General features: G+C 43.4%; 1 protein-coding gene across 1 annotated transcript in view; it reads left to right on the top strand.

Moving 5' to 3' along the window:
- Nucleotides 1–23887, top strand: part of LOC109917787 (glutathione hydrolase-like YwrD proenzyme) — a 48575-nt gene that overhangs the window by 3708 nt on the left and 20980 nt on the right. The window contains exons 3-6 of the mRNA XM_048604499.1: nt 4068–4221; nt 4842–4995; nt 9387–9593; nt 20368–20520. Coding sequence (XP_048460456.1) covers nt 4068–4221; nt 4842–4995; nt 9387–9593; nt 20368–20520 — 668 coding nt within the window. The remainder of the gene's footprint in view (nt 1–4067; nt 4222–4841; nt 4996–9386; nt 9594–20367; nt 20521–23887) is intronic.

The raw sequence follows: 23887 nt of genomic DNA, 5'->3' as shown, positions 1-23887 counted from the left end.
TCGCTCAGCTGTAAGCAGTGATGTCGGCATGCATTCAAATCAGTTGATAACCACCGAGGAGAGGGGTCGAATTTCATCGCATCCCCCCCACTCCCTGTGCCAATGCTATTTTGCTGGAGGTTCATCAGGAACGGACCTGCCCAAACAAGATTTCTTCAGGGCTTGCAATGCAGCTGGAGCACCTGAATGAGGGAATTCCCGAACAAATTCACACTGGCTGTCGCTCATTCTTTCAGTAATTTGCATTAATGCTCAGAGCTGGAGTTCCTTAAGTATATTGTGAAGCTTACTGGAGTACACTAGGCAGCGTCATGAGCTGTAAGAATAAACACGGGTATTACAGGATCGCTCACATGAAACAGAAACACAGAAACATAGAAAATAGGTGCAGGAATAGGCCATTCGGCCCTTCAAACCTGCACCACCATTCTATAGGACCATGCAATCGCAGTATCCCATTCCCGACCTCTCCCCATACCCCTTAATCCCTTTAGCCATGTCCAGCTCCCTCTTGAATATATCTAACAAACGGACCCCAACAGCTTTCTGTGGGAGAGAATTCCACAGGTTCACAACTCTCTTGAGTGAAGAGATTCTTCCTCATCTCAGTCCTGAATGGCTTACCCCTTATTCTTAGACTGTGATCCCTAGTTCTGGAGTTACCCAACATCAGGAACATTCTTCCCACATCTAGCCTGTCCAGAAACCTCAGGATTTTGTATGTTTCTATGAGCTCCTCCCTCTCATTCTTCTAAATCCCAGTGAAGCAGGCCCAGTCAATCCAGTCTTTCCTCATACGTCAGTTCTGCCATCCCGGGAATCAGTCTGGTGAACCTTTGCTGGACTCCCTCAATAGCAAGAATGTCCTTCCTCGGATGAGGAGACCAAAACAACACACAATACTCAAGGTGTGGCCTCACCAAGGCCCTGTATAACTGCAGCAAGACATCCTCACTCCTTAAAATCCCTTAAACACCCCTATTGTATCTGCCTGGAACACCACCCCTGGCAGCACGTTCCAGACTCCTACTGCTCGGTGTGTTAATAAAAGATGTTTGCTGCTTGTGCACAAATTGAACTGTGAAAAATTTCTGCCACTATTGCACACCCACCTTCCCATCACCACCCAACCCCAACCCCCAAGTCTCCAGGATGGGCTGGATAAAAGTTAACGTTCCTGCAAATCTGCCTGCATAGGGCTACTCACTTGATCCTCGTCCGGGTGATGCTAAGAAGCCGCAGGATGACTTGGACAGAACAGCTGAGTGGGTAAATCTTCTCGCTATGAAGGGCAGCATGCCATTAGCTTTCCTCACTGCCCGCTGCATCTGCAGGCCAACCTTCATCAACTGTTCCACCTTGAGACCCAGGTTTCGCTGCACCTCAGCTTTTCCTAAACTGCCACCATTCAGATAATAATCTGCCTTCCTGTTTTTGTGACCAAAGTGGATAACCTCACATTTATCCACATGATATTGCATTTACCCAGTAGTTACCCACTCAGCTGTTCTGTCCAAGTCATCCTGCGGCTTCTTAGCATCACCCGGACGAGGATCAAGTGAGTAGCCCTATGCAGGCAGATTTGCAGGAACGTTAACTTTTATCCAGCCCATCCTGGAGACTTGGGGGTTGGGGTTGGGTGGTGATGGGAAGGTGGGTGTGCAATAGTGGCAGAAATTTTTCACAGTTCAATTTGTGCACAAGCAGCAAACATCTTTTATTAACACACCGAGCAGTAGGAGTCTGGAACGTGCTGCCAGGGGTGGTGTTCCAGGCAGATACAATAGGGGTGTTTAAGGGATTTTTAGATAAACACATGACTGTGCAAGGAATGGAGGGATTTGGACCAAGGGCAGGCAGAATAGATTAGTCTAATTTGGCGTCATGCTTGGCACAACAACATGGGCTGAAGGGCCCTTTCCTGTGCTGTACAGTTCTATGTTCTGTGTTAGTTGCAGCTTTGGAACTGTGAGAGTGGGTCTCCTTACTGTTAGTCATACAGGTCTACAGCATGGAAAAACGCCCATCAAGTCTGTGCTGATCACAAACAACAACCTTTTCCCATTTTCCAGATGTACACAGATTTTCAATCTGATTAGACAGTTGGAACCTGATCTGGTTTCCCTTTGTCAAACTCATTGGGTTCGTGAATGTCCATAAATTTAGTGAATTAGTCAGAAATCTCAGGGATATCTAACCAAAAGGTGTCATTCTCAAGAACAGCTGGGTAGAAGCAACGGAAGCTGTGCCTTGGCTACCTTCTTTTGATATTGTTTCCACCCACTCCTGTGCATCATTTGTATTTCTGGATGTGGATAAAACAATTGTCAAAAGAACAAGTTGGTAATGGTTTTCAAATCGCCTTTACTTAAAGCAGGCCATTATGCCAGAGATAAAGGATTAAGGCGCCATGTAGAATGTATCACAATAAGTGGAAAATATATTTCTTGTCCTTTACTGAGAAGCATAAGGTCACCTAAAAGCTTGAGCATAAAAATCTGTGCTGACCTGGAATGCAGTACTGAGGGCAGTATGAGATGTTGATCCAATGTTGTCTTCTTTCTCTGGTGGATGGAAAAGATACAATGGCAATACTTTATTTTAGAGCTAGTGGACTAAGGCCCAAAGCTCTCCTTAGAGAAGAGAAGACGGAAATTTTCAAACTCATGAGGGGTTTGGACAAAGTGGATGGAGCGAAACTGTTCCCAGTGGCAGGAGGTTTGAAAATCAGAGGATTTGCTTTAAGATGATTACCAACAACGCTGTGAGGAAAGTTAGATGGATAGCTGGTTTAATTCTTTTAATTCACTCATGAGATGTGGGCAATACTGGCCAGGGCAGCATTTATTGCCCATCGCTAATTGCCCAGAGGGCAGTCAAGTGTAAACTACATTGCTGTAGGTCTCGAGTCACACATAGGCCAGACCAGGTGAGAATGGCAGTTTTCTTCCCTAAAGTATCAGTGAGAGTGACCACCGCACAGTCCTTTCGGAGATGAAATCCAGCCCTGACTATCAACATCCTGGGGGGTTATTGTTGATTGGAAACTCAACTGGACTCACCACATAAACACAGTGGCTACAAGAGCAGGCCAGAAGCTGGGAATACTGCAGCAAGTAACTCACCTCCTGACTCCTCAAAGCCTGTCCATCATCTACAAGGCATTAGTCAGGAGTGTGATGGAATACTCCCCACTTGCCTGAATGAGTGCAGTCCCTACAACTCAAGAATCTTGATACCATCCAGGACAAAGCAGCCCACTTGATTGGCACAACATGTACAAGCATTCATTCCCTCCACCACCGATGCTCAGTAGCAGCAGTGTGTACTATCTTCATGATGCGCTGCAGAAATTTACCAAAGATTCTCAGACAGCACCTTCCAAACTCACGACCACTTCCATCTAGAAGGACAAGGGCATCAGACATATGGGAACACCACCACCTCCAAGTTCCCTTCCAAGCCACTCACCGTCATGACTTGGAAACATATCCCCGTTCCTTCAGTGTCGCTGGGTCAAAATCCTGGAATTCCCTCCCTAATGGCATTGTGGGTCTACCTACAGCAGGTGGACTGCAGCGGTTCAAGAAGGCAGCTCACCACCTTTTGGAGGGCAACTAGGAATGGGTAATAAATGGTGGCCAGTCAGTAACGCCCACACCCCATAAGTGAATAAAAAAAACATGATTGCTATTAGGCTATCTTTTAATTCCATTGAAATGATTGAGTTCATATTTCACCATCTGCCTTGGTGAGATTTGAACTCATGCTCCTACAGCATTAAGCTGGAGGTCTGAATTACTCATTCAGAGACACTACCACTGCCTCAATTTACACTCCCCTTTATTAATTGGAGCCTGGAGGCTTTCCTATTCTAGTTGCAGCAAGAAAATTCCCCGTCATAGAAACTGAAGATATTGAAGAAAACATAAGTTCAAAATAATAAGCAAATAATTGGCCGTGGAAGTATTAGATAATTTACAGAGTGCAGAAGATGAGTGTCATTTGCATGTGTCAGGCTGGCTAGCCTTTGTGTAAGATTTCACAGGTAATGCTGATTTTTACAGACATACTGAAAAAAGGCGGGAATGCTGCAGATGCTGCGGTTGCTATGGCAGCAGTCCTGAATCTTACTGAACCATTCAGTACTGGTGTTGGTGGAGACTGCAACTGCCTCTTTTACCATGGTCCAACTAAGAAAGTGTATGGACTGAATGGAAGGTAAGGGACAGTAGCTCAAGTTCATAGCCATCTGTGTTACACCCTTGCTCCCCAGCCCCCACCTGACAGGCATCCACTGCTTTTGTTCATTAACCATGTGTGGTTCACTACACCCTGCAATGTGATGGGTGCCAAGTGCCTTCTCCAGTCTGTACCTGGTTTCACAAATTGCCCCACTGAAAGCAAAGTACTGCAGATGCTGGAAATCTGAGACAAACACAGATAGCCGAGAGAAACTCGGCGGGTCTGGCGGCATCTGTGAAAAGAGAACCAGAGTTAATGTTTCAAATCAGCTCCGATTACTTGTCAGAACTGATGAAGACCTATATTGGACTTGTAATGTTATAGCTCTGTTTAGATGTTACTGGATCCAGAGTTTCTCCCACATTCTGCATGCTTGTTGGAGAATTCCTGTCCTTTGTCAAGGTACAAATATCATTCGCAATATGATGTCGAAGCCATTTTTCTTTGTGAGCCACTTGGTCACATACTATTCAATACGATGACCCATGCATACAAAAGCTTTGAAAATGTGCTACAGGATAGTGCAACAATTCAATTTTTTTAATAGTATTGTAGAATTTGGTATCTGGCGACGATCATTGTTCTCTCTTTTGCAGTGGCAGGTCACCCCGATTATTGACGCTTGACTTGTTAAAAGCGGAAGGCTTTGTGGAGACGAATCCTTTGCCGTTGTGTCATGCCAACCTTGTCACTGTGCCTGGAGCAGCTGCTGGCTGGTCTGATACAATTCATCTCTTTGGAAGTAAGAAGGTGAAGTATGGCTCTGAGTAATCTTCTAACAACTTTTCATTAGAATCCCTACAGTGTGGAAACAGGTCCTTCGGCCCAACAAGTCCACACTGACCCTTGGAGCACCCCACCCAGACCCATCCCCCTATAAGCTACCTAATCTACACATCCCTGAACACTATCCTCTCTATATTGTGTCTCCTTTTTTTTGTTAAAATTAACAAAGAGGGAAAAAGACCATCCCTTGTGCTTGATACCACTTTCAGTACAAGCCAGACCCCACTGAAGACAGCAGTGAAAGCATTGGCAGGATCAATGACCAATATGGGCCCCTAGATTTCCATCTTTGGTTATAAATCTCTTCATGGAGCTTTTACGTCGGCTGTGACTCAATTTTCTTTTAATATTCTCTCATGGGATGTGGGCATCTCTAGTAAGACCAGCATTTAGTGCCCATCCTCAGTGGCCTTGGAGAAGGTGGTAGTGACCCAGCACTGCAGGTGTGTCGGGTATGTCTCCAGAGGAGAGTTTTCTTCCTGATTCCCCTTGACTTCAGTTTTGCTAGGGCTTCTTGACACCGTGCTCATGAATTGCTGCAGTCTGAGTGTAAGGATATCCATAGTGCTGTTCAGAAAGGAGCTCATGGAATCCATAGTTCCAGGATATGACCCAGCAACAGTGATATAGTTTCAGGTAAGGATGGTGAGTGGCTTGGAGTGGAACTTGCAGATGATAGTGTTCCCATGTATCTGCTGCTGTTGCCCCTCTAGGTGGTAGAGGTTATAGGTTTATAAGGTGCTGTTGGAGGAGACTTGCTTAGTGTCTGCAGTGCACCTGGTAGATGGTACATAGTACTGCCATTGTCTGTTGGTGGGAGTGGAAGTTGAAAGTTGTGGATTGAGATTGCCGTTAAGTGTGCCTTTTTGTCCTACCTAGTATTAAGATTCTTGAGTATTGTTGGAGCTGCACTCATCAAAGCAAGTGGGGCATATTCCATCGCAGCCCTGAATTGTGCCTTGTAGATGGTGGACAGGCTTTGGGGAGTCAGGGAGTGAGCTACACGTTGTAGAATTCCTAGCCTCTGACCTGGTCTTTAGCTACAGCGTTTATATGGCTGCTGCAGTTCATTTTCAGGTCATTGGTAACTTCCAGGATTTTGATAGTGGGGCATTTAGTGATGATAATGCTATTGAGTATTAAGGGGTGATGGTTAAATTTCTCAAGTTGATAATAATAATTATCAGGGACTTGTGTGGTTGTGAATGTTATTTGCCACATATCAGGCCCAGCTTGGATGTCTTGCTGAATTTGGACTTTGACTGCTTTCAATATCTGAGGAGTTGCAAACTGTACTGAACGTTGTGCAATTATCAGTGAAAATTCCCACTTCTGACCTTCTGATGGAGGGTAGGTTATTGTTGAAGCAGCTGAAGATTTTGAGCTTAGAATTCTACTCCGAGGAACTCCTGCAGTGATCTCCTGGAGCTGAGGTGACTGACCTCCAGCAATCACAACCATCTTCTAGCTATGACTCCAACCAGTGGAGAGTTTTCTCCCTGATTTCCAATGACTCCCATTTTGTTGGGCTCCTTGACACCATGCACAGTCATTTGCTGCTTTGATATCAAGGGCTAGCATTGTAGCCTCTGGAACTCAGCTATTTTTGTCCATATTTGGGCACAGGCTGTAAGAGGTCAGTAGCCAAATGGCTACTGAACTCAAACAGAAAGTCAGTGGTCGTGTAATTCCTTTACAACTTTTATTTATTCATTCAGTGGATGTGGGCTTTGCTGGTTGGCCGGTGTAGAAGAGAAGAACATAAGAACATAAGAACATGAGAACTAGGAGCAGGAGTAGGCCGTCTGGCCTTTCGAGCCTGCTCCGCCATTCAATAAGATCATGGCTGATCCTTTCATGGACTCAGATCCACTTACCCGCGTTCTCACCGTATCACTTAATTCCTTTATTGTTCAAAAAAAATCTACCTTTTTTTTTTAAAACATTTACTGAAGTAGCGTCAACTACTTCACTGGGCAAGGAATTCCATAGATTAACAACCCTCTGGGTGAAGAAATTCCTTCTCAGTTCAGTCCTAAATCTGCTCCCTCTAATCTTGAGGCTATGCCCTCTTGTCCTAGCAGAAGGCTGAAGCATTTGCAACAATCTTCAGCAAGAAGTCCTGATTGGGTGATCAGTCCTCAGCATCACAGATACCAGTTTCTAGCCTATTTGATTCACTCCACATTATTTTAAGAAAAGTGACTGAGGGCACAGGGTGCTGCAAAGGGCATTGGCCCTGCTATTATTGCAGTTGTACTTGCTGAAGACTTGTGCTCCAGAACTAGCCATATCCTAAGCACCTGATGGCTCTGCTTGATAGACCCATTCAATCATTTTGCTGATGGTCAAGAGTAGACTGACGGGGAAGCACTTGGCTGAGTTGGATTTATCCTGCTTTTCGTTGCACAGGTCACACCTTTTTTTGTTGATTTGGTTTATTATTGTCACCTGTACTGAGATACAGTGAAAAATTTTGTTTTGCATGCGGTACAGGCAGATCCTACCATACAAAATTCATTAGGCTAATAGAACAGAGCTAGGAATACAATGTTGTGGCTGCAGAGAAGGTATGCAAAGAGTGAGATCAATATTAAATGTGAAATTTGAAAGGTCCATTCAGAAGTCTAATAACGATGAGGAATAAGCTGTTCTTGAATCTGTTGGTGCGTGCGTTTAAGCTTTTGTATCAGAGTGAATGGATGGAATATTGGCTTGCATGATGGGCATGAGCAATTTTACACATGGCCAGGTCAATGTCAATGTTTAAACTGATCTGGAACAGCTTTGGTTGGGCCAAACCAGTCCAGGATCAGAAGTCTTCTGTAATATTGCCAGAATATTGTCGAAGCCCATAGCCTTTGCAGTGTGTATTGGTTTCTGTTGTTCTTGATATTATGTGGAGTGAATTGAATTTATTGAAAATGAGTGATGTTGGGGTCCTCATGAGGAGGATACTTGCCTTTGTAGCTCCTGGGTTCAAGAGCCACATAGGGCTTGATGACAAATATCAATGCTGACACTCCTGTGGAGCACTGGCAGAAGGGCTGTCTTTTGGATGAGATGTCAAATTGAGGCATCATCTGCTTGTTCTGAGATGTTTTACCACATTAAAGCTGCTATATAACTACTAAGTTACTGGTGATTTTAAATTCTCCCATCCTTAGTTGCCCTTGAGAAGGTGGTGGTGAGCTGCCTTCTTGAACCTCTGCAGTCCATGTGCTATAAATTGACCCACAATGCCCTTAGGGAGGGAATTCCAAGGTTTGACCCAGTGACACTGAAGGAACAGCGATATATTTCCAAGTCAGGATGGTGAGTGGCTTGGAGAGGAACTTCCTGGTTGTGGTGCTCCCATGTATCTACTGCCCCTGTCCTTCTCGATGGAAGTGGTCTGTGTTTGGAAGGTGCTGTGTAAGGATACAGGGTATTTAAAGTTTCTTATGGGAGGAAAGCCACAATTGTGCACTTGCACTGAAGTATTTGTACAGTAATATCACCTTTTATTAGGGTGTAAAATAAACGGGCCCATCTTCTAGTCAACAAAAGTTGCAAAGGGGTTTTGAATCGTAGAATCCCTGTAGTGCAGAAACAGGCCATTTGGCCCATCGAGTCCATGCCGACAAGTATCGCACCAAGACCAACTCCCCTATCCCAGTATTTCCCAGAGCTGATCTACCTAACCTACACATCCCTGGACACTGTGAGCAATTTAGTATGGCCAGTTGACCTAACCTGCACATCTTTAGACTGTGGGAGGAAACCAGAGCACCCGGTAGAAGCCCACGCAGACACAGGAACATGCGCAACCTCTATACAGACAGTTGCCTGAGGGTAGCATTAAACCTGTGTCCCTGGCACTGAAAGGCAGCTGTGTGTGTGTGTGTGTGTGTGTGTGTGTGTATGTCAGAGAGAGAGAAATGTTTGTATGATTTGCAGCAATTTCAGTCTCTTGAATCCCAATGGAAGGCAGTAACAAGTAATAATAAGTGAGTTGTAATACCAACTTTCCACCTAACTCTCCTGCTTACTGGGTGAAGTTACAATGATCACAGTTTTTAACTTATTATTGTTACTGTCTTCATAATCGGAATGATCATATCAATGACATCTAAAGCAGTTGAATAACAATTCCTCTGTTCAATATTCAGTATGGCTAATGATTGAAGAAAGGAGGAAGAAATGGTTTTTATCTCTTACTCAGTCTTTTTTTGGTGTTCAGATGGAGCTGCAATTCTCTTAGCGTGACTAGTCCCTGATGCATTTGTTTGTGTAACTCTACAACATAACCAAATGGAGTATGGTTACTGTAATGGAGAAAGTTGCATTTCTAACAGTATTATTCTGCACTCCAGCTGTCTTTGGGTGAAATTCTACAGCCTGCGATTGAGTTGGCAGAAAGAGGCTTCCCTGTCGCTGAAATCACTGCATTTCACTGGAATAGAGGAGAGAACAACCTGCAGAGGCCAGGGAATCTACATGGGAAGGATCTGCTGCTGCAGGGTCAGAGTCCTAAATCTGGCCAGATTTTCAAGAATCCTCTCTTAGCTCAGACCTTCAAGGTGAGTGATTCACTTCTTCCTATCCTCTTGGCTTCCTACCAAGCTCGTGTTCTGAATAAGCTACCCTGGAGTTATTTATTATGGGAAGAATTAGACATGCACTGCATCAGACAGCTTTTAATCAACTGACTGTGGGATGGGTGGGGTCTGGAACCTGGGACTCTTCACCCAGAGGTGGGGTAACTAACTTAAACCAATTTGAAAGTCGACAGCCTATTAAAGGGGCTCAGAAACAGAATGAAAGATTCAAAACAAATTTAGAGTTAAATTAACACGTCATTTTGAGCAGCGACATACACTTCAGCCACAGCAGTGCCCATCATACATGGTCCAAAGTGTCCCAATGGAAATGGTGTGCTCCGTCTCCAAGGATACCCAGGTGAAGTGTCTCTTTGTGGTCAAGTGAAATCCCAGCTAATGCCCACCATCTTGATACAATTAATTAGCCTTGGTACACGGTCAACAGGTGTGTTTCTTGCTAGTGTCCCTACCTTTGAGCCAGGAGGCCTGTGTTCAACTCCCACCTGCTCCAGACATGGATCAAAACATCTGAACAGCTTGATCAGAAATACCCACAATTAATAGGGTGTCACACGTATACCTCCTGAATCAAAACGTTTTGTTGGATATTTTGGTTTTAATCTCTCTAAAGACATCTTTACAAAACACTTGGTGAGTTGGGGCCCAATATAAATTACTGAGTTGCTCCCTGCCATAGGTGGAGTAACGGTGACAGAATTTATGTATTCATAGAATCCCTACAGTGTGGAAGCAGGCTATTTGGCCCATCAAGTCCACAATGACCCTCTGAAGACCCCCCCGCCCAACCAGCCCTGAATTTTTCCTGGCTATATCCCTAGACACTATGGGCGATTTAGCATGGCCAACCCACCTAACATCTTTGGCCTGTGGGAGGAAACCCACGCAGACACAGGGAGAACATGCAAACTCCACACAGATAGTCAGCTGAGGGTGGAATTGAACCCAGGTCCCTGGTGCTGTGATGCAGCAGTGCTGACCACTAAGCCAGGGTCATTTCTAATACATAAAGCAACTAACCAACACGCTGTATTTATAAACTCTGAAAGATACCTTGGAATCTGTGCAACATAGACTTGGATCTAGATCAGTTGGTATTAAAGTTAATTACTGCTGAGTTGCAGTCGAGATTGTTAATGCTCCTAGTGCTGAGAGTTGAGTGTTATAATGCAGTCCGATGTCCACTATCAGCAGCCTCCACCAGAAAATCCACCAGGATTTTCCTGGAACGGAGTCTGAGGTAAGACCCGGCACTTTTCCCTGCAACCGTAGGAAGTGCTACACCTGCCCCTACACCTCCCCCCTCACCCCCATCCCAGGCCCCAAGAAGACTTTCCACATCAAGTAGATGTTCACCTGCACATCTGCTAATGTGGTATACTGCACCTGCTGTTCCCGTTGTGGCCTCCTCTACATCGGGGAAACCAAGCGGAGGCTTGGGGACCGCTTTGCAGAACACCTACGCTCGGTTCGCACTAAACAACTGCACCTCCCAGTCGCGAACCATTTCAACTCCCCTCCCATTCCGCAGACGACATGTCCATCCTGGGCCTCCTGCAGTGCCACAACGATGCTACCCGAATGTTGCAGGAACAGCAACTCATATTCCGCTTGGGAACCCTGCAGCCCAATGGTATCAATGTGGACTTCACAAGTTTCAAAATCTCCCCTCCCCCTACCGCATCCCAAAACCAGCCCAGCTCGTCCCGGCCTCCCTCACCTGTCCTTCCTCCCACCTATCCCCTCCTCCCACCTCAAGCCGCACCCCCATCTCCTACCTACTAACCTCATCCCGCCCCCTTGACCTGTCCGTCCTCCCTGGACTGACTTATCTCCTCCCTACCTCCCCACCTACACTCACCTTTCCTGGCTCCATCCCCGCCTCTTTGACCGGTCTGTCTCCTCTCCACCTATCTTCACCTCTATCCATCTTCTATCCGCCTGCCCCTCTCTCTCTATTTATTTCAGAACCCCCTTCCCCTCCCCCATTTCTGAAGAAGGGTCCAGGCCCGAAACGTCAGCTTTCCTGCTCCTCTGATGCTGCTTGGCCTGCTGTGTTCATCCAGCTCTACACCTTGTTATCACCAATATCCTGTACAGCCGCAACATGTCCTCCCAACTCCTATACTCAATGCACTGACCAAGTGCTTTCTTCACTATCCTATCTGCCTGTGACTCCACTTTCAAAGAACTATGAACCTGCACTCCAAGGTCTCTTTCTTCATCAACACTCCCCAGGACTTTACCATTAAGTGTATAAGTCCTGCCCTGATTTGCTCATTAAGTGTATAATTCCTGCCCTGATTTGCCTTTCCAAAATGCAGCACCTCACATTTATCGAAATTAAACTCCATTTGCCACTCCTTGGCCCGTCTTTCAAGATCCCATTGTACTATAAGACCAGAAGACATAGGAGTAGAAATTTGGCCATTTGGCCCATAGAGTCTGCTCCGCTATTCAATCATGGCTGATAAGTTCCTCAACCCCATTCTCCTGCTTTCTTCCCATAACCCTTGATCTCCTTGATAATCAAGAACCTATCTATCTCAGTCTTAAATGTACTCAATGACCTGGCCTCCACAGCCTTCTGTGGCAGTGAATTCCATAGATTCACCACTCTCTGGCTGAAGAAGTTTCTCCTTATCTCTGTTCTAAAAGGTCTTTCCTTTACTCGAAGGCTGTGCTCTCGGGTCCTAGACTCTCCTACCAATGGAAACATCTTCCCAACATGCACTCTGCCCAGGCCATTCAGTATTCTGTAAGTTTCGATTAGATCCCCCTCATCCTTCTAAACTCCAACGAGTATAGTCCCAGAGTACTCTGAGGTAACCTTCTTCGCTGTCCACTACACCTCCAATTTTGGTGCCATCTGCAAACTTACGAACCATACCTCCTATGCTCACATCCAAATCATTCATATAACTGACGAAAAGCAGTAGACCCAGCAGAGATCCTTGTGACACACCACTGGTCACAGGCCTCCAGTCTGAAAAAACAACCCTCCACCACCACCCTCTGTCTTCTACCTTCGAGCCAGTTCTGTGTCCAAATGGCTGTTCTTCCTGTATTCCATGTGATCTAACCTTGCTAACCAGTCTACCATGAGGAACCTTGTCAAAGTACTGAAGTCTGTATAGATCACGTCCACCACTCTGCCTTCATCAGTCCTCTTCATTACTTCTTCAAAAAACTCAATCAAGTTATTGATTCATTCATCTTAATCTTAGTTAGTTTTTCATCAGAGTGGAATCTCACTAGCCTAGACAACATTCTGGTGAATCTCCTCTACACCCTTTCCAGTGCTCTCAAATCCTTCTATAGTATGGTGACTAGGACTGCACACAGTACTCCACATGTGACATGACTAATGTTATATACAGCTCCATCATAACCTCCTTGCTATTGTATTCAATGCTTTAACTAATAAAGGCAAGTATCCCACTAGAATGGAGAACAGTACAGCATAGGGACAGGCCCTTCGGCCCACTATGTCTGTACCAACCATAATGCCTTTCTAAACTAATCCCATCTGCCTGCACATGATCCATGTCCCTCTATTCCATTCCTATGTATATGGCTGTCTAAATGCCACATAAACATTGCTATCGTTTTTGTTTCTACCACCTCATTTGGCAGCGCATTCTAGGCACCTAACACCCTCTGTGTAAAATCTTTCCTCGCACATCTCCTTTAAACTTTCCCCCTCCCACCTTAAATCTCTGCCCCCAAGCATTTGAAAATTAATTCTTGCCTCTCCATTAATTCTCTCCCTCGGAAGTTTTTCCAATAGTTCCTCTTCTGAAGAAGTCAGACCCACTGACGGATTCCTGGTTTATCCCTTCCACCCTTCTTGAATAAAGGTACCACATTGGCCATTCTCCTGTGACTCCCCTCCAGTGGCCAGAGATGATTTGAAAATTAATTTCAGAGCCCCCACAATCCCCTCCCTTGCCTCCCACAGCTGCCTGGGATACAACTCATTCAGAGGTGTGTTCAGGATTCAGTGTGAGGACTCCATAAGCAATTATTGGAGTTCTTATCAGAGTTAATTTACACTTACAATAAAATGTCATTTGGATCATTGCTGCTGATGACATGCAGTGCAATTTTCAATTTCTCTGAATCATTGAAGAATAAACACGCTATTAGATAATTGTTATCTAAATAGTTTCAAAGGATTGATTCATTGTTACCTTTAGCATTGTGTCACCTCATGATACAGTTTCTTACGTGTCTGTCCAACACTGCCCTGAACAAACTTCAACTCATCCTTTTTCTCACTTGTCCTCATTGACCAATATATCGATTCTGAAATTCTCACCCTTTAACTTCAAATCCTTTCATGGTTCCTAGTCTTCCTTCCTCAGAAATCTCATCTAGTCATACACTCCAGCCTGTACCATTTTGTGATTCTGGCAGACTCTCTGTCTCTCTCTCACACACATTTTCTGTCTCACCTTTGATGTCAGACGATTCAGTCGTTACAAACCTGCGTTCTAGAACTTTCTGCTGAAACCGCCTGTTACCTTTCTCCCCCTCATCAAAAAACTTCCCCAGAAATTACCAACCTGACCAAACTTTCTGTCATTCCTCTTTTCAAGCCATTTTCCCTATCTACCAGCCTCCTTAAATAATTCTGATTTATCCTGTCTGGACTAAATTGAAGAACAGAAAGAACTTCTATTCATATACAGCACCTTTCTCAACCTTAAGAGGCCCTAAAACTTTTGGCAGGATGTTTGACAGACAATATATTTTTGATTAAAAAAAAAATTAAAAAATAATAATAAGTTCTGAGGAAGGTTCACCAGACCCGAAACATTAACTCTGATTTTCTCTTCACAGATGCTGCCAGACCTGCTGAGCTTTTCCAGCAACTTCTGTTTTTGTTCCTGATGTATTTTTGATGCTAGTTGCTCTTGTATTATGGGAAATGTCCATTTTACACACGGCAAGCTCCCGCACACAGCAGTTATGACAGATAATCTGTTTCAGTGATGATGGTTGTGCAAAAGAAGGAGTGACAAATGTATAGATATGCAAACTGGTGGATTCAGATTCTGCCTCCAGTTTTTGGTCCACTTACAGGCAATAGAGCAAAACTGTCCTGCTGTAGTCTCTGAAGTGTAAGTGTTTAAACGATTGTCCCCTGCTGTAACGCATTGGTTCCAGCACTGAAGCCAGTTGGTGAGACTGTGACATTGTGGCATTTGTCAGTGAATTTATAATCCAAAGGCCCAGCCTGGGAAGATGGTCTCAAATGACACAGCAGCAGATGGGGGATTTGGATTCAATGAATAAATCTGGAACTATAAATCCAGTTTCAGCGATGATGCCATTGACAATTATTGTCGATTATTATAAAAACATTTATGTTCCTAATATCTTCTTAGAGAATTAAATCTGCCCTCCTTACCTGGTCTGACTTTCATATGAATGTCCCCCCTCCACAGATCCACAACAATATAACTGCCTCTGAAATGGCCCTAGGAAGCCATCCAGTACAAAGGCATTTAGGGATGGGCTACAAAGACTGAGATGAGGAGGAATTTCTTCTCTCAGAGGAGTGAGAGACTTTGGAACTGCTTGTCGCAGAGAGCTGTGGAGGCAGAGTCCTTGTGCACATTTAAAGAGATCGATAGATTCTCGATCAGGCGGGGAATCAAGGATTACAGGGAAAGACCAGGAAAGTGGGCACGAGGAATGTCGGATCAGCCATGATCCTGTTGGATGGTGGAGTAAGATTGAGGGGCCTCCTCCTGTTCCTATTCCTTATGGTCTAAATGATGCCTTTTCCAGAGATGTCCACATCCCATAACAAGAAGGAAAAAATACTTCGACCTTTCAGTGTCATTTTGGTAACAAGTAAACTTGGAATGCAAGCTTCTTAGAAATGTTGGTAGGCACCATCCGAAGAATTTCAATGGTCAGTAATTACTGATACGAAAGGGGACATCTTAGCTGCTAAAACTCTACTGGAATTTTCTTTTGTGGTGATATTGAATTTTATAAATCATTTACATCAAAGGCACTGAAAGTAATACTACTTTACTGTCTCTTGTGTAATGATTAACCTTAATGCAGTAACAGTACCAGTCTGTAACTTGTCACAAAGGTGTCGGTGCACTCCATTTCGTATTACAGCTCATTGTTCTTGCATCATATTCGTATCAGCTAATTAGAGGGATATTTGAAAACATATTTCAATATCTGGGTGTGCGATAAGATTGTGTGTTAGCATTTCTGTTTGGGACACCAGTCCAGGACAGACTGAAAGGGGCTGATAGACAGATGGTACTGCATCTCAGAACTTGCAATACTTCACCATTCAGATAAACTGCTTCTTTTTTATTCTTCCTGCCAAAATGGGCATTTTTGAACTTCCCATTTTTATATTCCATTTGCCAGATCTTGGCCCACTCACTTACTTATCTGTATTTGTTTTTTGGACTCTTTTACAACCTTTTCACAATTTATTTTCCTCCCTATCCTTGTGACATCAGCAAATTTGGCAACTATATTTTTGTTCCTTTTATCCAAGTATTTTATATAAATTGTAAAGAGTTGAGGCCGCAGTAGTGACCCTTGTGGCACATCACTCATCACATCATTACATTACATCACATCACTCTTGCAAACCAGAAAGTGACCCATTTCTGCCTACTCTCAGATTCCTGTTAGCCAGCCAGTCTTTTGTCCATGCCAAAATGTTACCCCCTACACCATGAGCTTTTATTTTCCACAATAACTTTTAAGGTGACAGTTTATCAAGTGCCCTCTGGAAATTTAAATACAGTGCATTCACTAGTTCTCCTTTGCATATAGTGTTATTTTATTCATTCACGGGAGGAGTGCATCACTGGCTAGGCCAGTATTTATTGCTTATCCCTAATTGCCCAGAGGGTAGTTAAGAAACATAGAATATAGTAGCAGGAGGAGGCCATTCGGCCCCTCAGGCCGCTCTGCCATTCTTCACGATCATGGCTGATCATCCAACTCAATAGCCTAATCCTGCTTTCTCCCCATAACCTTTGATCCCATTCGCCTCAAGTGCTATATCTAGTCACCTCTTGAATACATTCAATATTTTGGCATCAACTGCTTCCTGTGATAATGAATTCCACAGGCTCGTCACTCTTTGGGTGAAGAAATGTCTCCTCATCTCTGTCCTAAATTGTCCACCACGAATCCTCATACTGTGACCCCTGATGCTGGACACACCCACCATCGGGAACATCCTCCCTGCATTTACCCTGTCCAGTCCTGTTAGAATTTTATAAGTCTGTATGAGATTCCCCCTTATTTGTCTGAACTCCAGCGACAATAATCCCAACCTGGTCAATCTCTCCTCATACATCAGATCCGCCATCCCCAGAATCACTCTGGTAGACCTTCGCTGTACTCCCTCGAGAGCGAGCGCATCCTTCCTCAGAAAAGGAGACCAAAACTGCACACAATGTTCCATGAGTGGTCTCACCAAGGCCTTAGTTGACCACATTGCTGTGGGTCTGGAGTCACATGTAGGCTACACCAGGTAAGGACATTAGTGAACCAGATGGGTTTTTCCCTGACAATCAACAATGGATTCACGGTCATCATTAGCTTCTTAATTCCAGATTTTCGTTGAATTCAAATTCTACCATCTGCCTCAGCAGGATTTGAACCAGGATACCCAGAACATGCCTAGGTCTCTGAGTTAACAGTCCAGTGATAGTACCACTAGGCTGCTGCCTCCCCCAGTTGCTCATTCAAAGAACTCCAAAAAATGGTTGAACATAATTTCCCATTCATAAAGCCACATTGACTCTGCCTGATTATCTTGAACATTGCTAAGTGTCCTGCTATATTCCTTTAATAACAGCTTCTAACATCTTCCCTATGACAGTTAATCACAAGAGCAATATAAAACAAATTATAACAAATGCAGAAAATGCATCATAACAAATGCAGAAAATGTATCAGAAATAGAATGTCAGCATCAGCAAAGAAGCTGCCAAGTTAGAACATAGAACAGTACAGCACAGTACATACAGTTCCCTGTACTGTGCTGTACTGTTCTATGTTATGTGTTCTAGTACAGGTCCTTTGGCCCACGATGTTGTGCCAACCTATTATCTTATTCTAAGATTAAACTAACCTGCACACCCTTCATTTTACTATCATCCATGTGCCTATCCAAGAGTTGCTTAAATGTCCTTAATGTATCTGTCTGTACTACTACCGCTGGCAGTGCATTCCATGTTGTTGTAAAGACCTATCTCGCTCACTACCATTCCGTAGGGAATGTGTGATGTGGAGGTGCTTGTGTTGGTCTGGGGCGGACAAGATCAAAAGTCACATGATGCCAGGTTATAGTCTGAAAGGTTTATTTGAAATCACAAGCTTTTGGAGCACTGCCTCTTGGTCAGGTGAAGTCAGAGAATGCAATATGTTGTCCTTACCCGGTCTGACTTCATTTGTCTTCAGGTCCCAGCAATGTTGGTAACCCTTTCAAATGGCCAAGCAAGCCACTCACCTGTATGAAACCACATTTGAAAAGCATGATAAGAATAAAGTCTGATGAATTGCCTTATAACCCAAACCCCTCGCCCCAAGGTATTGGACTTGATAGAGGTACAAGCCAGTTCTGTAAGTGTCTCTTCATCATGTCGAGTGGTGAGTTTAACCTGAGTATCGCCACATCTCCAGTGAGGCGCAGGGTTGAGAAGGCAGGACCTTGTTGGTTAGTCAAGTACAGGGATTTGAACCCATACTCTATTGCAAATCAACCAACCAGCTCACTGATTCCTGAGGTACAGCAAATAATTAGGAAGGCAAGTGGTGTATTGGCCTTTATTCCAGGGGAGACGGAGTATAAAAGTAGAATCCCTGCAGTGTAGAAAAAGGCCATTTGGCCCACTAAATCTGCTCCAGCCTTCCAAAGAGCATTCCACCCAGATCCCCACTCTGTAACCTCACATTTTCCATGACTAATCCACCTAGCCTGCACATCCCTGGACACTATAAGGCAATTTACTGCAGCCAATCTACCTAACCTGCACGTTTTTGGACAATGGGAGGAAACTGGGTCATCCGTTGGAAACCCATGGCTGGAATCACACCCAGGTCCCTGGCGCTGTGAGGTTGCAGTGCTAACCACTGAGCCACCGTGCCACCCTGTATTGTATGGGCATTTTGGAAACTGCATCTCAAGTTTTGGTCTTCTTACACAAGGAGGGAATTTGTATTGGAAACAATATAGAGAATGGTCACTCGATTGATTCCTGGCACAAAGGGGTTATTTTATGAGGAAACATTGAATAGGACCCATATTCATTGAAGTTTAGAAGAATGAGAGATGATCTTATTGAAGAGATCAATAAATCTCTGGTGGGCTTGGCAAGGGTAGATACTGAGAGAGTGATTCCACTTGTGGGGGACTGTACAATTAGGGGCAATGTTTAAATATGAGATGTCTCCTCATCAACACAGAGATGAGGAGCAATTTCTTCTGTTGGAGGCCGACTGTTTGGAATTACCTTGCATAGAGGAGAGTGGGACCTGGCTCATTGAATATGTTCAAAGCTGATAGTCAGGCTTTTGGCTACCAGCACGTCAACGACTACAGGACCAAGGTAGAAAAGTGGAGTCAAAGTTAAAATTTGATGTGCCAAGGCCTTATTGAATTGCAGATATCATGGTTTGACAGTGGATTTGGTGGAGTGTAACAAAATAATCCACTAGTTAAGTGATTTAAATTAACACACTTGTTGGCTGTAAAATATATATAAAGCAGTGATGAATATGTTGAGCGGTAAGCATATATTAAGCAGCAGATAAACATATATATAAACATAATGACATAAATAAATAACAAAACATAATAAATATATAAAGCAGTAGATGTATACTAATGTGTCTCACATCCTACCGCCCGTGGGGACCAGGCTGTGTGATGGCTGGTCTAAAGAACTCGGGGTTCCTGACACTGTTTGCGATCCCGGTCCAAGATGAAGTCCACCAACAATTAGTGTATGCATTGAGTTGGCAACAAGTCTCACTGTCTTCTTACAGTCGCAAACCCCAGCCCGAGGTGAAGTCTACTGAATTAGACAAAGTCCTCATAGAACAGTACAGCCCAGGATCAGGCCCTTTGATCCACATTTTGTTAGTATATTACCCTGAATCTAAGATTACAGGCTCTATCACCGTTCTGAGATACTTTCAGAACTTTTCCAGACATTCCATCATACAGTAAAGCATCTCCAGCTGGCTCCATGTGTCAGCCCAATTCTCACAGAAAGTTTAGGGTGACCTCTCAGTCAAAACAGGCTGATTTTGCATTGCCCCTGTTTTCCATGTACTTTTCCACTTTATTTCAGTTGCTCATTGTCATCTCCATTTAACCCTTACTGATTAACCCTTGATGATCTGTGGTGAAGATATCATTTTTGATCCTACCACTACAGTGGAGAGGACCTAATGGGCCAAATTGCCCAATCCTACTCCGCCTTCTTCTGGTCAAAGTCAGGAACTCACCCTGTGGAGGATTAGACACTTTTCCCATAGTTTATTGTTACATAATTTCTGTAGATGGCCTGTAAGCCAGAAGTTGGGTAGAATTCTAGACGTTGGACAAAATTATGGCGAGATTGATGTTGTTCCCACTCAATCGGGAAAGTAAGTTTTTTTCTTGCACAATCTTCTACTGTAGCAGAAAGGGTTGAACTATGTTTGCGTTGTGCTTCTCATGAAGGAACTGGCTCAGTGTGGCAAGAGAGGGTTCTATGAGGGAAGGATAGCAAAAGCCATTGTGAAAATCATCCAGAAGAACGGTGGAGTTATGAGTCTCGATGATCTAAAGGAGCACACCAGCACAGAGGTTACACCAATCTTCACAGACTATAAAGTAAGTGCCTTGATTTATGGTTCCTGAAATGACTGCCCAGTAACAATCACGTTGAGGAATGAGTGTGGAAAGTGCCGATTGAGAAAAATGCCCAGTCAGGTACAGCACAGATCAGATGGAAACGTAAGCTATCAGCAGCTAATGCTGGAAGCAGTTAGTTGGTCAGGGCAGCGTTCATGCAGAAAGAAGCTGAGTCAACTTGAATGAGTCAGGAAAATGGGAAATAAGAGCAGATGAAGACCTGCTCCACCATTCCATTATGATTAATCTTCCCGAATCACATTTTCCTACCTGCTTCCCATATCCCTTAATTCCCTGAGAAACAAAAAAAAATCTGTCCACTGCAACCTTAAATGTATTTAACTATGGAGGATCCACAATCATCTGGGATGGACAATTCCAAAGATTTACAGTTCTTTGATTGAAGAAATTTCTCCTCATCCCAGTCCTAAATAATCCACTACTTGTTCTGAATCTGTGCCTCCTGGTTCTAGATTTCACAGCCAGGGGAAACAGCATCTTATATCTATCTTCCCAAACACCTTTATAATCTTGAACAATAACAGAAGTTGCTGGAAAAGCTCAGCAGGTCTGGCAGCATCTGTGAAGGAAAAAACAGAGTTAACATTTCGCGTCCGGTGACCCTTCCTCAGAACCTTTATAATCTTAACTGTTTCCATCAGATCACCTTTCATGTATCTAAACTCAAGAGAATATGGATCCAACTCACCCAGCCTCATCCCAAAGATCAGACTAGTGAATATCTATTATACAACCTCTAGTGAGTATGTCCTTCTTTAAATATGGGGATCAAAATTGCACACAATATTCAAGATGTGATCTCTCTACATTGTGTATTTACACAATTGCCTTGTAATAAAGGTCAATATGTCATTTGCTTTGCTAATTACTATCTTTTACCTGCTTGTTAACTCTGTGTTTCATCTACAAGTACTCCCTTAATCTAATAAAATTGTCAGCCAACACTTTTCTCGTACCTATGTAGGAAGTTTTCTGAAGAAGGGTCCTGACTCGAAACAGCTTTCCTGCTCCACAAATGCTGCCTGGCTTGCTGTGTTCCTCCAGCCCCACACTGTGTTATATCTAGGAAGTTTAATTGTCTTGTTTGTGATTGCAGAATGTCATTTTCAAAATTAATGTGGAATTCAGTTTTATTATGATCACTATTTCCCATGGGAATTTGTTTATGATGTTACCAGTCAATCCTGCTTCATTGCACAATGTTAGGTCTAAAATAGCTTTTTGTTTTGTTCTGCAAAAGTTCTTGTCAATGAGTAATTCTTATAGTGACTGTACACCTATATTTTCATGCATATCTCCAGAATTTTCTGCTATTATGTCAGTATTGGTGTGGCATATTGGCTCAGTGGTCAGCACAGCTGCCTCGGAATAACAGGGACTTGGGTTCAATTCCAGCCTTGGGCGACTGTCTATGTGGAGTTTGCACATTCTCCCAATTTCTGTGTGGGTTTCCTCTGAGTACTTCAGTTTCATCCCACAGTCCAAAGATGTGCAGGCTAGGTGAATTAACCATGGGAAATGTAGAGGGGGTGGTCAGGGTGGGAAGCTCTTCAGAGGATTGGTGTGGACTTGATGGGCCAAATGGCCTGCTTCCATACTGTAGGGATTCTGTTCTGTCAATTTACAGGATCCACCATATTTATTTCAGATGCAACAATATTCCCTGGTATTCCTCTGATAATGTGCCTAAACATTTTAGTTGTATCAGAGAAATCACAGTTAACGTTTCAGGTCCAGTGATCCTTCCTCAGAACTCCCCTGTTCTGAGGAAAGGACATTCGACCCGAAACGTTAACTCTGATTTCTCTTCATAGATGCTGCCAGGCCTGCTGAGCTTTTCCAGCAATTTCTGTTTTTGTTTCTGATTTACAGCATCTGCAGTTCTTTCAATTTTTATTTAGTTTTATCAGATTTGTTAAAAATTTGCTTGAAAATGTGTGCATGAATTTGTTAAAATTGGCATACGTGGATAATATTTGTTATAATATGTAACGTGTTACCCTGATTTCTCTAGTTAACAACGAAGACTTAATATGTCTTGCAGGGAATGGCTTCAGTGTGATATTTGTTGTGTTAACTGTGGTGTATGTTTAAAAGACTATATCTAAATTTATCAGTTAATAAGATTGTACAAACAAATTTATTTAGATTGCTTATCAGTTTTGGGAATAATTGATAAATAGTGTTAATCCTATGATTAATAGTGACTGCAAGATAAGTTGATCTGCAATTGTATTAGAGCCAAGAGCATGTGTAGTTTAATAGTATTGTGGGAGATAACTAGACCTAGTTCTACAAAGGTCATACATGCTCTGTTCAGAATGTTACGTCTCCATTCGAAATTCCTGTGTTTACAGTTATAGTGTAAACTGTTTTTGTAAACTTACGATATAATTACACCTTCCTGGCTCGAATAGTGCCTGAAATGGTGGAAGGAGGAAAATACACTGTGACATGTTTACTTAGATCCTTTCTGGTACAAATGTGTACAGAGGAATAAAAAAACTATCAGTATGTACACACAGGCATTAATGTCAAAATCTGGATTATGTGGATGTATATACTTGTCCATAAGAGACACAGTGATCAATATATTGGCCCTGCTACTGGAAAAATGCAACTGGATGTAGAGTACAACGACAAGGAAATTATGAAAAATCTTTAGAAACAGCCTGAACCTCAATTGAGTCAGAAGTCACCCAACACGAGGTTATAGTCCAACACGTTTATTTGGAAGCACAAGCTTTCACAGCACTGCTCCTTTGACAGATGAAGAGGCACTTCATCTGACGAAGGAGCAGTGCTTTGAAAGTTTGTGATTTTAAATAAACCTGTTGGACTATAACCTGGTCAGAGATAGCAAGAACTGCAGATGATGGAGTCAGAGATAACACCCGTGGAGCTGGAGGAACACAGCAGGCCAGGCAGCATCAGAGGAGCAGGAAAGTTGACGTTTCTGGTTGGGACCCTTCTTCAGAAAAACTATAACCTGGTGTCGTGTGATTTCTGACTTTGTTCACCCCAGTCCAACACTGGCACCTCCACATCATGTAAACCTCAAATAGATTGATAATTTCTGGTTATCAGACTTGAGGAAGGATTCAAGGCTTTAGGAAGACTGCAGAAGAGCTTTATGAGAATTGTGCCAAGGTTAAAGGAGCTGAGAAATGAAAGAGACTGGAGAAACTGGGTTTGTTCTCCTCCCAGCAAAGAAGGTTAATGGGAGATTTTCAAAATTATGAAGGGTTTTGCAAGAGTAGATAAGACAAAATCATCTCCAGTGGGATGGGGGTTGGTAAACACAGGGCGCAGACATAAAGTGATT

The sequence above is a fragment of the Rhincodon typus genome, chromosome 13, assembly GCF_021869965.1.
Source record: "Rhincodon typus isolate 14 chromosome 13, sRhiTyp1.1, whole genome shotgun sequence".
NCBI classification, from domain to species: domain Eukaryota; kingdom Metazoa; phylum Chordata; class Chondrichthyes; order Orectolobiformes; family Rhincodontidae; genus Rhincodon; species Rhincodon typus.
The sequence above is the reverse complement of the archived record's forward strand: the minus strand, read 5'-3'. Positions and strand labels throughout refer to the sequence as shown.